Consider the following 14,140-nt stretch of genomic DNA (forward strand, 5'->3'; position numbering starts at 1 on the left):
TTAGACTGATCTGGAGGCGGGTAGACCTGATGGTGGTACGGGTGCGATGCTCGCGAGTGAGAAGGGGCTATGGGTGCATCCTGTAGTCGGGGCTCGTGGGGTCCTTGCTGGGAGGAGGAACTGTAACTCGGGGCGGGTGCAAAGGAGACTCCCGGGCGGTAGTCCCTCGGTCCCCTTCCCCGGTTAAAGCTACCGCTCCTTCCCCTTAGGATTCCTCCCCTTGCCTCCGGATACGGGCTGCGCCCCTGTGGTCGGTATTGAGAGTGGGGGCCATGATTGGCATAGATGACTGCACTTATCGGCTCGCTCTCCTTCCTACGAGAGGCCGGGGGCTTCACATGGCAGATGGCGCCGGTTTCTCGCAACAGGCCAGCAATGCTTCTGATGCGAGCTTCCAGGTCTCCCCATGAGATGCTCCCGGGCTCCACTCCTGCTAGTGCTAGGCGGGTGGTACTGTTGAGTCCATCTAAGACTGCTCTCCTGAATTCTAACTCGTCAAAGTCGGGTACATCGCTTGCATCTAAATCTACTTCATCTGCTAGCTCTGCAAGAAGCTGTTTCCTAGCTAAATATGCCTCTGGATCCTCTCCGGTTTTTTGAGACTCTGCAATATACAGGGCTTTCAAGCTTTTGGTGGGCCACAGGAATGCACAAATTTCTTTAATTGCTCCATACTGGCTGCGTGTGGCTATCCGTCGGTTAGAAATATAGGCATTGAGGGCTGAAACTATCTCAGGGGCGGCGCATTGGCGAGCCAGTTGGGCTACATTGGAACCACTAGCGGAAGGCTGAGAGGTGGTCACATGGGTGAACCACTGGATGGCTGTGTCTCGGTTTAGGGGTCCCATGCGGTCTGCTATGGCTTGGAGCTCATCAGGCCTCCAATTGCGGGTTTCCTTAACGACCCAGTCTGTTTTCCTGCCATCCTCGTCCATGGATACAATTTCCTTAGTAGCTATTGGGTGGAGGGGTTGTGGGGCTTCCTCGGGTTGGGGCGATTGAGATGTCCAGCTATCCTTACTATCTTCTGGGAGGGCCAAGAGGGCTGAGGGGTGCACGGCGGAAATTACGGCCTGTTGCATCCCCAAGTGTCGCTTTAGGGCCTCTAGCTCCCTCTTACAAGCTGAATGGTCCGCGGCTGCGGTTTTAGACTGGTTGTGGTCCGCCATGAACCGGGCGGCATGGGTGAGCTTAGTAATCTCTTCTTGTCCCTCCGTTAATGCGTGCTCAGCCATATCGGCACGAGCGGTGGCCGCTTCAGCCTTGTGCTGAGCGTCCTGGAGGGCGGTAGTTAGTCCTTGCTTCTCTAATATGAAATTGACGCGTTCAGCGCGCCACTCAACTGCCTTTTCCTCATGGTCTCTTTCCTGTTCGACTAGTTTGGCCCTGAGACTCTGGATTTCTAGATGCAGGGCGTCCTGCTCTCGTTTTGACCTCTCCTCTAACTCCTCCTGTGCTGTTTGCAACTTGCTAATTAGGGACACACTGTCCTGCAGGGCGGTGAAAAGTGCCCAGGCTCCATATCTGTCCTTTTTGCTAGACCTAGGTTTCTCCTTGTCACAGAAGTCCTGGAAGGCGCTTCTAACTATCTGGAGTGGGTCGGGTCCCTTGAAGGAACCGGCTTCCCAAGGGCAATCTCCCTTCTTAACTAGCCACTTCTCCAGGCGGGGCACGGTGGGGTTTGCCCGGTACATTTTACTTTCGTTTAAGGCTGACCTCGGGGGAGGTTAAAGAGTAGATCAGCGACACCAGGGGTGGGGCGATTAAAGCTGCTCAAGGGTTTTAACAACTTCTTCCTCTCTATGTCCCTTTTGGGAGGTTTATCCTTCCCTCAGGTCCTCAAGGGTTTTTACCAGGGGGTTTTAAGGTTCTACTTTTAGGTTCACAAGGGTATTTTAAGGGTCCTACACTCGGTTCTTCTCCACCGGGGGGAGAAGGGAAAATTCCTATTCCCGCTTCAAGCTTGCCTACAAGCCACGGGACCAGGAAAGCTTACTGGCTCAGAGGGTGCTCTCAAGCTCTCTAAGCCCAAGAACCAAAAACGCTCAGTGCTCCCAAGCCTCTGCCTAGAAGCTAAAGCTCAGGGGTCTCCCAAGCCTATGCGCTCAGAAAACCAAAAGGTGTCCCCAAGCCTCTGCTCAGGAACTGCAATTAAGGGGTCTCCTAAGCCTCTGCTCAGACAACCAGAAATGCTCCCAAGCCTCTACTCAGGAACTGAAGTGCTTCCAAGCCTCTGCTCAGAAGCTACAAATGCTCTCAAGCTCTCTGCCCAAGAACCAAAACTCAAAGTGTCCCCAGGCCTCGTGCTCAGAGACAAACGATTAAACTGTCTCCAAGCCAAGACCAAAAGACTGAAAGCGCTCAAAGACTGCCTCTGCAAGTCCCCAAGCAAAATTGCTCAGGAGTAAAGCTTACTGTACTCCCAAGCGAGGTGCGCTCAAGAGTTCTAACAACTCCCAAGCAAAAGTGTGCCCAAGAGTCCCACTGACTCCCAAGCGAGGTGCGCCCACGAGTCTGACTTAAAACTCACAAGCGGAAAGGCGCCCAAGAGTCTAACTTAAAACTCTTAAGCACGGTGCGGCCGGCTGCCGCGGGGCTTCAGGAACCTGGCTTTAGATTCCCAAAGCTAAACTGACTGAACAACCAAACGGACTAACGATCCCTTCACGTTTCCTCCGGAGCGGGGATTGAAGCCTAAGTGCTGGCAGGAACGGGGTTTGGACGGGCTTAGGAGAGACGGGGGAGGGCGGAAAAGAATTTTATATGTGCTGCTTCAGGATATATATATAAATCTATAGAGCCTACTTCTGGGATCCCACCCACATAGACGCGTTTAGGCGGCCCGGAAGGTGGCCAGGAACTTCACCAGTTCAGAGGTCCTCACCCACAGTACACCGGTTATAACGGCTGGAGGGCCTCGCGGTGCACCACAAAAGGCAAGTAGTCCAAAGCTGGCTGAAGGAGGAAATAGGGGAAAAGCCAACCCACAAGATAGAAATGCTCGCTAGAGCCACACACACTCACACATTTAATTCCCTGAGCTAAATTGCGCTCTTTGCACTGAGGTCTGGAAAATTTTCCTCTAAGTCAGTTCGCTGAAAACACGCGTGTCGACTCACGTGCATTCACACGAACTGGGTTATGCCCACATTCTCCACCAGTAAACTGTTACCAGAACTGCTCTTTTATTATAATGGGGAATTAGCTGCAGCAGTCTGTAACTATTAATATTAAGCGAGGATCATAACCTATGTTTACGGAGGTCCCGATCCCAGACACTCTAGTGAAAAAGAGGCAGACAAGGAGTAAGGTCCAAACACGTGTATTGAGTGTAGCGTAAGCCTAGCTTGCACAATCATACAAAGAACATACAAGGTCTAAGAAATATAGCGTAGGAAATACAGAGACGTTCGCATTAGCGGGTTCCCAACGATGATAAGGGAAATACTCACAATCCTGGAGCGAAGCAGAGACACGGCAGCGAGGGTGGCCCAATGCCAGCACTGGGACCACAGACGGACAGCAAGGAAGTCTGGATAGGGAATGGCCTGAGCACCGAGTGGTCTGGGAGACCAGCTTAAATACCCCAAAACGTACCCTGGGGCTGGTGCTGTACTTGGTGGTTCTCACAGATTAAAACAAAGGGTCTAATGGGTCACTGAATGGCTTGGATGGGCCACTTTGGTAATCAGATCGTGATAAGTGACACCTCAGGAAGAGGGGACAAAAGAGGGAGGGGGAAATCCGAGTGGGCTGAATGGATGTTCCAGCGGACAGGGCTTGTCCTGATGTCATCAGCTCTGGAATGCGGAGGTTTCTTTGAGATGCATTCTCTAAGTGCTTGGGATGGTCGGCACTTAGCTCTTCTCCGGGGCGGCTCCTAAGATATGCAGAGCGGGGCGAGGGGCTCTCGCTGCGGACGTGGTGTGCCCGCTTCGCCGAAATGGCTTCTCAAAGCAGTCTCTTCCTCTGGGTCTTCTGGGTGCCTGAGAACATGGATGCCGGCTGGGCATAGCTGGGGCTGGATAGCAGGCTGCCCGGTAGCGAGGGCAAGCTCGGCGACCGGCTCGCGGGAGGCTCCAGGCGGGAACTGACCAGGGAGCGCCTAGCCAGGCTCGCTGGAGGTTTCCCCGGCAGGCGCCCGGCTGCTAGCAGCGGCTTGGGCCCATATGAGGCAGGCTTCCATGGAGGCAGGGGGAACAGCACACAAAACACAGTCCAAAGCAGGGAACAGGCACGGTCCGTGGCAGATGGCAATGCAGGCACGGGGCACACTTGTAGCAAAGTCCAAACACACACTGGGAATTCCAGATACAGGGCAGGGCAGGGCTGCCCAGAAAGAGAGTCCTTTTGTGCAGTTACCCAAACATGGAGTCAGTAAACTACACAGTCTATTGCAGCAGCAGGGTAATTGTCACGCAGGCAGGAAACTGACACGTGTATCAGAACACACACGTGCAAAGCAGTCTTTGGTGCAGCAGTGAAACAGTAACGCAGGAAACTTTAGCACAGTTCATAGCAGGCTTCAAAGCAGGGGAGGGGGCCTACTTGGCAACATCCCTTCCGCCTAAGTGGGGTTTGAACCAGAAGCTCCAGCCATTCTATAACAGTGCCTTTCCACCAAGCCATGTTGATCTGTTGGCTGGCAGTGACATCAAAGTTGCAGCGGGATGTCTAGTCCCTCCTGGCATGTGTCTTAGGAACCTCCTCTCCTGACGCTGGGGGATGGTTCCAAGGGTCATGGGTTGTGTCAATGCTGGCCTAGGTCTCTTTGGTCTTTTTGCCTTTCTGTTTCCACTTTTCTGGGGGAAGGGGGTGGCTCAGAGGAGGAGTGTTTGTGAGCGCTTGGCTCTTTTTGCTGCCAGTCCGACCCTTGCTAGCAATGTGTGTCCTATCTGCCACTGGGGTGGGTGTCCCCAGTGGGCTAGGGAGGGGGCCTTGCAAGTCAAGTGCCTCTGACGGGGCGTAGCATTTGTCAGGGTCTTTTCACTCTGTCCAGGGGCTCTTGGGGGAGGGGAACGGCACTGAGAGGCAGCGGCCACATTCACTGTGGGATTGACTGCACCTGGCATTCACAAAGCTGTCAAAAGAAGCTGCTGTGTGATTGGTGGATGCTGCTGGTGTTTCTATGGAGACTGGAGAGGTTGCTCTGCTATCTGTGTCTGGTTGGGTTTGTCCTTGATTTACCTCCCTGTGGCAGACTAGTGCCACTGAAGTTACAAAGAGGTCTGGAGGCCTCCACCTCAGCACCCCTTAGGATTGCACTGCTAGCAGAGTTACACTCATTACAGTTAATGGTCTTAAAATGGTGTCGCTTTGCTTAGCATTGCAGTCCTAGGCTTTTACTTTCAAAGTAAATTATATCAATAAAATGTAACAATTACAGCAATAATAAGTAACACCTGAACTGACATAAAAGGAGAAAAGGGGGAATTGAAGAGTATCATTAATAATGCGAGTCAAAGGGAAGGGCAGTACTTCCAGAGCAACCCTTGTATAATCAAAATACAAAAAGACCTCCCATATCGTAAAGCCAATATAAAAATCCAGGGAAAGTGAGTGGTACAATCCTATGCATCTTTACTCTGTAATGTTACCTTTCCAGGAGCAAGGAGGTTGTGATATGGGGCAATTTCAAACAAGTCAACTTCATATGCATTCAGAAGTGACATACGCTCATAAGGACCATGCCCCCTCCCTGAACGTATAAGAAGGCTCTTTTTCTAAGAAAGTGTGAACTCATAGTCGAGGTTCTAATCTACACATAGTTTAGCTTAATGATAATTCCCATGCATTTCTGCTGCTGGTAAAGCAGGGCTCAACAAAACCTAGGCACCAGAGCACCTACAAATTCCATTGTGGCACCTAGTAGTTTCAGCAGTGATTCTACTATAGCGATTTTCAGCAATCCACAGTAGAAGTACAAACATTATTGTATGACAATAAAATCCATGTTCATGAAGTTCTTGTAATTGCTTGTACACATATTAGCTTTACACCATTCCATGATGTTGGATAAATTTATTTGTTACCGTTTGCTTTCTATAATGACTCCAATATTCAATTAAACAGTGCTTTTAAAGCAATAATAAAATTAGGAGAAAACGAGGAGAAACTAGAGAGTTTTAGGTTGTAGAGGTGACAACCAGGGTCACCTCATATTTATTTATTTATTTATTTATTTATGTACAACAGCACTCTTGTCATAGCTTTAATAACATTACAAGAAATTATAAAGAGTTCAAGGATATGTTTTGTGGTAGCAATAATTAGAAAATATGGTTAAAACACAAAACCCAGAGGCTGAAAAATGAGTCTGGCTTCTAAATTTTGGGACTGGCTTACAGAACTAAAGAAAATTTGTCAAGGCTTCAGCTTAATTGAACAGCAGCTCAATAAAAATCATGATAGCCATTCTTCAAAGTTCTAGCCAATACAATGTCCTGCACAGATTCAGCTGTCAAAGCAAAAAAAGAAAAATGACGCAGTGAGAAAAAACATTTTATTGTATTTCACATAAAGATCCCTACACATTTCACATGCTACTTTGTCAGGGGATTTATAAAGCAACCTTCTCACAAGATGTTACCACCAAGAGAAGATCATTTTACATATCCTCTGATGAAAAAGTATGTGAAACACATTGGAATATTGGTGGTGGAATACAAGACAATATTTTTCTCACTGCACTATTGTTTTTCTTCTCTTTTTTGACTCTGTATTGGTGCAGCCCCCTCTTCCTCACACAGGATCAGCAAACACTTTCAGAATCATTCTCCAGGATGCTACAGTGCACAGTAGCCATCAAAAGACGATTTTGGACAAAACTAATCTAGAAAGGGATGCACATAAAACATATAAAGGAAACAAGACCAAACTAAGAGGAGCTAACAACATGTCAACATTATTCCACAAAAATCAGACCTTTTTTGTTTATTATATGATAACCTTCTTATGTAAAGATGTTACACAAGATGTCAGTAAACTCCAACATGATCAAGAGTTATCCTCACCTTATCTGCTCGTCCTAGGAAAGAAGGCTTCCCTGTCAGTCCCAGGCATATGGCACAAACAATGCTTGATTTACCAGTTCCATTAGCTCCGACTATCATATTTAAATGAGGTCCTGGAAACATCTCACAATTATCGTAAGTTCTGAAAGGTAATTTCATTAACGTTTAGTGTTTATATAGACAACAATCACAATTCAGACTAGCAATAGTTATTTTATTTTTTAAGCATGGTAATCCTTTCCAGATTGACCAGAGAAGGCCTTTTGCCCACTTGAGAGTTGTTTGCAAGACTCCCTGTTCTGCAGTTTGCCAATGTATTTTGTATTGAAGGCAACATTCAAAATCAAGACTGAAGTAGGAATTATGATATAAGGCACTAATTAAAATACAGCCTTTATCTAGGGAACAAGAGGGTAAACAGTGCAATCCTAGGCAGAGTTACGCCAGTCTAAGTTCATTGATTTCAATGTATAGGCTGGAGTAACTCTGCTTAGGATTGCACTGAAAGCTTTTGTCCCACAGCCTTTTTGTCTGGGAGAACAACTTGCAGGAAGACAAAACCTAAGGATGTTAATTAACCCAACAATGCAGCTGTTCCAAGCTGTCAGAAGCCTACTGGGATCTGGCATGCAGGAGGTGGACTGCTCCATTCCCCACTATGATAGCTCAGTACTTTGAAGATAAAATAGCTCACATCTGTATGGACTTGAGACTACATGAGCAGGGAGAGGGTCAGATGGTGGCAAACTGCCCACTTGCCCAGGTTTTGGAATAATTTTCAGTTTATTCAGTCTAAAGATGTATGAGGTAAACCGGAGATTTGGGCTGGGCTGTCACCATTATGTGGGTAACTCTCAGCTCTGTCTTGTGCTTTTGTTAGATCCCAGGGATTCTGTAAAATCCTGATCCAGAGTCTGGAATTAGTTTTGGAACAGATGCAGGCTGATAAACTGAAGCTTATTTCCTTCAAGATGGATGTGCTACTGGTTAAGTGGAAGGTTTGACCCAGGATTTAAGGTGTAAGGAGTTTTGGATGGGACTGCATTGAAGAAACAGGTCCACAGCTTGAGCAGCCTTTGTAGACCCAGGCCTACTGTTGGATAAGCAACAGCCATGGCACCAAAACTATAAAACTCTCTCCCCCTGGAGATTTATCCATCCTTTTTTATCACTACTAGCTGTCTATTAGCAGGTGAAGTCTTTTTTGTTTCTTAATGATCCTCTTTCTGGTCTATGTTTTAACTACTGTTTTATAAGCTTTAAATGTATGTTTTAAGTTTTGATTTAACTGTTTTATAATGTTTTAACTGCTATCTGCCTTGATGGTCCTAACTGGGAAGAAAAATGGCATACAAATTTTAATATGTAAAATAAAATTAATGCACACTTTACCAAAAAAAATCAGTAAATCAAAGATTAACTGTGCACCTTTTACCATGATCAGCAGCTCAGATATAGGGCTGAGAAAGGGATTTCTCCATTTCAACCTCCTACATCAGGAATTTGTTAGCACCACACCACTGTAATAAAATTAATTGAACAAACCAATCTGCTGTCAAAAGACCTCCAAGAAGAGAAGTTTCTTAAAGCAAGGGTCTTTCTGATCAAAGCTGCGGTCAACCGAGCGCATAATCAAACGTTCACCAGTCCAGTCACTACTGACAACTACTTCACACCTTTTAAAAGAAATCCAGCATCTTAATTGTTCTTCCCTCGGTTCTTGCACGCTGCTCGAGGGCTTGCTTAATAGAAATTAGATGGGATGCTATTTACCAGGTGATATTTCTCTCCATGCCATCAAGCCTCTTTTAGAGGGGCACTTTCCCCCCCTCCAACCTGCTGGCAACCCCAGCCATGATCCCCTCTTTTTTTCCTAAGAAGTCTATTCCACTGTATTCAGTGGGATTTACTCAGCAGCAAAGCATGCAGAGGAATCTGCCTCACAACCCAATCTTTTGCTTGCCTGGGCCTAACACAGGAGGCCCCAGGTCCTCTCCACTCACTTGATGACAACAGCAGTGTCAGGTCAGGAGGAATATCGCAGCAGGGGCAAAGCAGGAAGGATGGCTACTTTTTGTCTGCTGAAATCAACGGCTGATTTTAACCAAGGAGAGGCTGAAATCTACGGTTCACCCTTAACAGTAATGCACGCACAGCATTGCAACTTCCATGTGTAGACAGTAGGCTTTGATCCTATGCTGCCCACCGAGTGCTGCTGGCTCTGACTCTAGGCATACCGTGGCAAGGAGCCTGAAGGCGCCGCCGGGCAGGCACCCCAAACCCGTCAAGCACAGCCCTGCGAGGCAGGCCCGCTTAGACAGCCTGAAAGCCCCGCTCACCGGTCTCGTGTACTCGCGCCCCGCCTCACCATTGGCCCACAGCCGAGAGGCCGCCCAAGCGTTTCCCTGCACTCACAGGAAGTTCTCCATGGCGATCCTGACGATGGAACCTCTCACGAACGACGAGTCTCTCTCGCCTCGAACACCCGCTTCCGGCGCAGTAGTGGCGACGGATCCCTTACGGCGGTGGTTGTCGCGGCTGGTGCTGCTGCCGCCTCCGCTCTCTTCTGCCTCGGTGGCCCGTGATTTACGTTTGCCCGCCGTTGCCATCCTAAAGCCGCCCGAGGCCTTCCCCTCAGCCCTCCAGAAGGCGTTCTGAGCCGGCGACGCGCCCCCGCTTCCCCTTCGCTGCCGCAGCGTGACGTTAAGCTCAGAGTATATTTCATTGGCTCTCGAACCCTTTCGGGGGTAGTCGGTATTTCAGTTGGATGGAAGTGGAAGACAAGCAGCTGGGCGGGATAATTAAACGAAAGTCGAGTTCTATTGGTTACAAGGTGGCGGGGAAGAGAAACCTCCGTTTTCACTGGATGGAAGATTAAAATAGGCGGGCCCTTGTGTCTATGGCAGGATTTTTTGTATCTAAGGAACAGCCAATAGCTGGTGAGGGATTTCATGCTACAGTGGTGGATTTCTCGGTTGATACAGACCTTCGCTTTCAGGTTTCTGCTACATGCTAAGAAAATGTTAGTCAGGGAAATAAGCCGGAAGGATGTTTCACTGCTTCCTTGCTAGTCAACGTCGCCGGTGTCTCCTACGTGCCTTGCTTAAGGTTGCGGAGTACAGCTCCGGGCGCGCAGCGCGTCGTCATAAATGCGTGGGGTTTGGTTTACTTGAATATGGCATTCTAGGGAGTGTCGTTTCCTTGCCATGGAAACGTTGACCAAACCTCCCTTCTGTTTAGTGTGATAACATTTATAATAGCAGATAGCCTCTTTCTGTTCTGTAGCCTGACCAATACTAATATGTATTATATATATATAACCTACAGATACAGTATTGTAAAATTGAGAGCTCTGAGTGACCTCAAACCTATGACACTGAGATATTGATGTTGCTCATTAACATATTGTACTTCAAATAAGATGAGACTTATGGTCATGGTATGCATTCTAGCCTGACTGGTTTGCATCAGGGTGGCCGCCCTACTAGTAAATCTTGTCCCCCTTTGCCAATTGCATCTCCTGGAAAGTTTCCTTGCGCTCTGAGATACAAACCTTGGAGGGAAGGTTCCTCTCACCATTGGCTCCGCAAGGGGAAATTCCCTAACAAAGTGTAGTTATTATTATAGTGCTATAGCAACATTTTTGTGATTTTTTAAAAAAATTGCAAACTCCCCTGATAGCCCAAGGGAGGATGGGAGTAGCCACTTCAGGCACCAGAAAAAGCAGTGCTGTTTGAAATGGCCACAGCAATTCACATACAGTTCATAAATGGATGTAAATGCTGTGCCTGAAGTCGGGACAGCAACAGATGACAACCAGATAAAAACAGAAATGGAAAAGGGATGGAAATGAAAAGAAATGGAAATGGAAAACTTCAGTCCTATCTGAATCAGTGGGGAAAATGGATTGTATATTTTGCAGCAGATTCCTTATATCTATGCTCACATTTATTCATTTCTGCTCATTTTCACCACTTCTCTCAATCCTCCCAATGTTTTCTACACTGTAACAATAAATCTTGAACAATCCTGAGTAAAAGTGGCTTATTGGGATATCAGCTTCTTTAAAGAACACCTGTACACTTACCTTTTTCAGTAAACAAATGAAGCAAAAGTTGGGAGGATTGAGAGAAGTGGTGAAAAGTGAGATGATACACATTTCAATGCCATTTCCCCAATTTCTAATCCTATAACTTTTTAAAACCAAGGATATAAAGAATTATCACAATAATGTTTTATTAAACTGGGGCAGGGGTGTTGCTTATGTCTCCACTAGATGTCAGTATAATGTTCTAGTACTACAGAAGAGAGAGATTTACATTAATATATTCTGAGGTAGTTGGAGCTTTATTTTAAAATGTCTGCTTTCAAATAAACAGAAAGAATAGGAAAGTCCTAGCCTTCCTAGTGAGGTAACACTTGAGGAAGCATGCATAAGAATGGGAAAGCACTTTTTGTATACAGAAAAGTTCTATAGAAATACTTCATCAAATGTTGCCTTCCATGCTCCATTTTCCTTTCTGAGTTCAAGATCCCACAGGCCATTTTTTGAATTTAATGTTTATATGAAGGATGGAAACAGAAACTTTACTACACATTTGCATCTGATTTCTTGCTAATTTCTCTTTACCTCAAAAGAACATCCAGGTAGAGAGAGTAACGGATGAATGCACCAAAACAAACAATATAACTGTCACCTACTAACTATTATCTTACTGAAAATACTTGACACAGTTCTATGCAAAAATACAAAATTTTACTTAGTGCACAAAATGAACTCTTAAGTGGGCAATGAAGCAAAACCTGCTTAAACAACCATGGTGTAATGTATATCACACCCTCACCTCGAAAGGGGGGGGGAAACATTCAAACCAATGCCCAATGTCCACAGAGCCGATACAATTGTAATCAGGCAAAAAAGCCTATACAGAAATTCATCCACGAACCAATACACTTCTTACAGAATTACACGTATATGTCGCCAGAATCACTGGTCAATGAAAATTCAATTCATAAACTGTAGTAGAAACATTCAAATTGTAACCGCAATGGGTTAGCTAGCAAGAGGTCCCGTTTCCGGTTTCCCCTTCTTCAGAGCAGTTACAAAGAAAGCAAATTAAAGCAATTCATACTCCACATATAGTACAGTCATGGCTCGCTCACTGGCGTATGCTTAGTCTGATATAGGTAGATTGTTTTATCTAAGGTTGCCAAAAGCCTGAAGAAAAAAATAATAAACTGCCCATTTAAAGGGGGCTTAATGTGTATAAATGGGCAGTTGAAGCTTTTCATGGCATCACATGGTAAATAATATCCCATCTAACCTCTATAAAGGGGAAATGACTTCCTTTTTCTCCAGGTTGTCTAAATTCCTACTTAGGACCAGGGCTCATTTCGAGGGGGAACGCGCAGGAATGCAGTTCTGGCAGTTCTCCAAAGAGGCCACATGTCAGGTGGCCCCGCCCACCTGACTCTCAGCCATTTTGGGCCCATTTTGGCCTGGATTGGGGCTGAAACGGCCCAGATCGGGCCTCTGATGGGTGGTGGATCACTCTCCTGCTCAGCAGCGGCCCCTTTTCAGCCATTTTCAGCCCCCTTCTGCCATTTTGGACCCAATTTCAGCCCTGAATGGCCAGGATTGGGTCCAAAACAGCCAGGATAGGTGATGTCAGGGATGTCAAGGGGCATGGCATTGCTAATGAGCTATGCTAATGAGTTCCTCCAGCTCTTTTTCTACGAAATGACCCCTGCTTAGGACCCACATATCTAAAAGACCATATTTCTGCATATGTCCCAAAGTGCAAGCTACATTCTTCAGTCTGCCACCCTACAAGCTGATCCCTTCTTAAGGTAGATCACTTGGCATTTACCAGAGCATATGTATTTTCTATCATAGTCCACATCCTATGGAAAAGGCCGCCTGAGGAGGAGGGGGAGGCACTATTTCTGGAAGCTGTTAGAGGGCTATTTTGTTAGGCTTTCCATGGAGTGTAGGCTAAAGGCATTTGGGGAATTATTAGGGGGGTTGTGCCTTGTATGTTTTAAATTTGGATTTATAAACTGGCTTGAGTCGGAAAGGTAGGGCATTAAAGAAATCTGTTCCAAACAATAAAAATACCAAAAAAATCCACAAATAACAGAATACTAAATTAAAATGCAGGGTACCAAGAGCGAACTGCTTACTAAGGCCATTTGTCTTCCTATTTTTCTTTCAAAGGCTTGTCTGAATTGTTTCACAAGCCATCTCAAAAAGGTGGACTTCTCTGTGGAAGGTATTCTAAAGTCTAACCACCCCTCCATAAAGGGCTGTGGCTCTGCTTGTCAGTAGAGATGGGCATGAGCCAGAAAAAAAACGAACCATGTGGTTCATGGTTTGTCACATTTCACGAACCTGCCCCAGTTTGCGAACCGGTTCATTTGGTTCGTGAAAACGTCACATCAAGGTCAGCAAATCGTCACTTCCAGGTCAACAGAAGGCCACTTCTGGCTCAGCAGAAGGTCTTCAGGAAGTCCATCCCCTGTTGCCTAGGAAACTGATTGATTGAGGCCAGGCTGTCTGCAGTGATGAACCAAAAAATGAACCAAACAAACCAGCCTAAAGTTCGTGGCGGTTCGTCAGAAATGGGCTCTGATGAACCGCTGGTTCGCAAACCACGAACTGGCCTGGTTCGTCAGGAACTTTGGTTCATATTTCGGTTCGTGCCCATCTCTACTTGTCAGTGGCTTCATTTCTGATGGTGGGTATCATCTGTATCTATTTGAGTAATTCAGAATGGAATCATATGATTCCCCTCTGGTGGCTAAATGGGAAGGGTTAGCGTTTTATCTACTCAGCTTTCTTCTATATATGTGTTAGTCTGAAGAAAGCTGAAGCAAGATCTGCCTTGCAAACCAGTGATTGTGCCTTTATACAAGGAAGTTTCCGTAAACTTGTCAATCTCTGCTTAGTGCTGTCCTAAAAGCAAGGCCTTTGGGGGGCTTGGGAACCTGATTGAATATCCCATCCCTGAAACTCACAGCCAAACTGGAAATACTGCAGTGGAGGCACTCAGACAGGGCCATCAGCAATAATCTTTGAAAGGGTTGAATGGGAGCATGAAGTCTTTCATTTATCCTTGTTCTAGGTA

General features: G+C 46.4%; 1 protein-coding gene across 2 annotated transcripts in view; it reads right to left on the reverse strand.

The window, feature by feature from the left end:
- SMC5 (structural maintenance of chromosomes 5) overlaps positions 1-9,638 on the reverse strand; it is a 75,410-nt gene extending 65,772 nt beyond the window's left edge. For both annotated transcript variants that reach the window (XM_054987025.1, XM_054987024.1), the window contains exons 1-2: positions 9,429-9,638; positions 7,014-7,155 (exon numbers count right to left, since the gene is read on the reverse strand). In XM_054987025.1, coding sequence (XP_054843000.1) covers positions 7,014-7,155; positions 9,429-9,622 — 336 coding nt within the window. In that variant the 5' untranslated portion in view covers positions 9,623-9,638. The remainder of the gene's footprint in view (positions 1-7,013; positions 7,156-9,428) is intronic.
- Between the last annotated feature and the right edge of the window lie 4,502 nt (positions 9,639-14,140).

The sequence above is a fragment of the Eublepharis macularius genome, chromosome 8, assembly GCF_028583425.1.
Source record: "Eublepharis macularius isolate TG4126 chromosome 8, MPM_Emac_v1.0, whole genome shotgun sequence".
Lineage (NCBI taxonomy): Eukaryota > Metazoa > Chordata > Lepidosauria > Squamata > Eublepharidae > Eublepharis > Eublepharis macularius.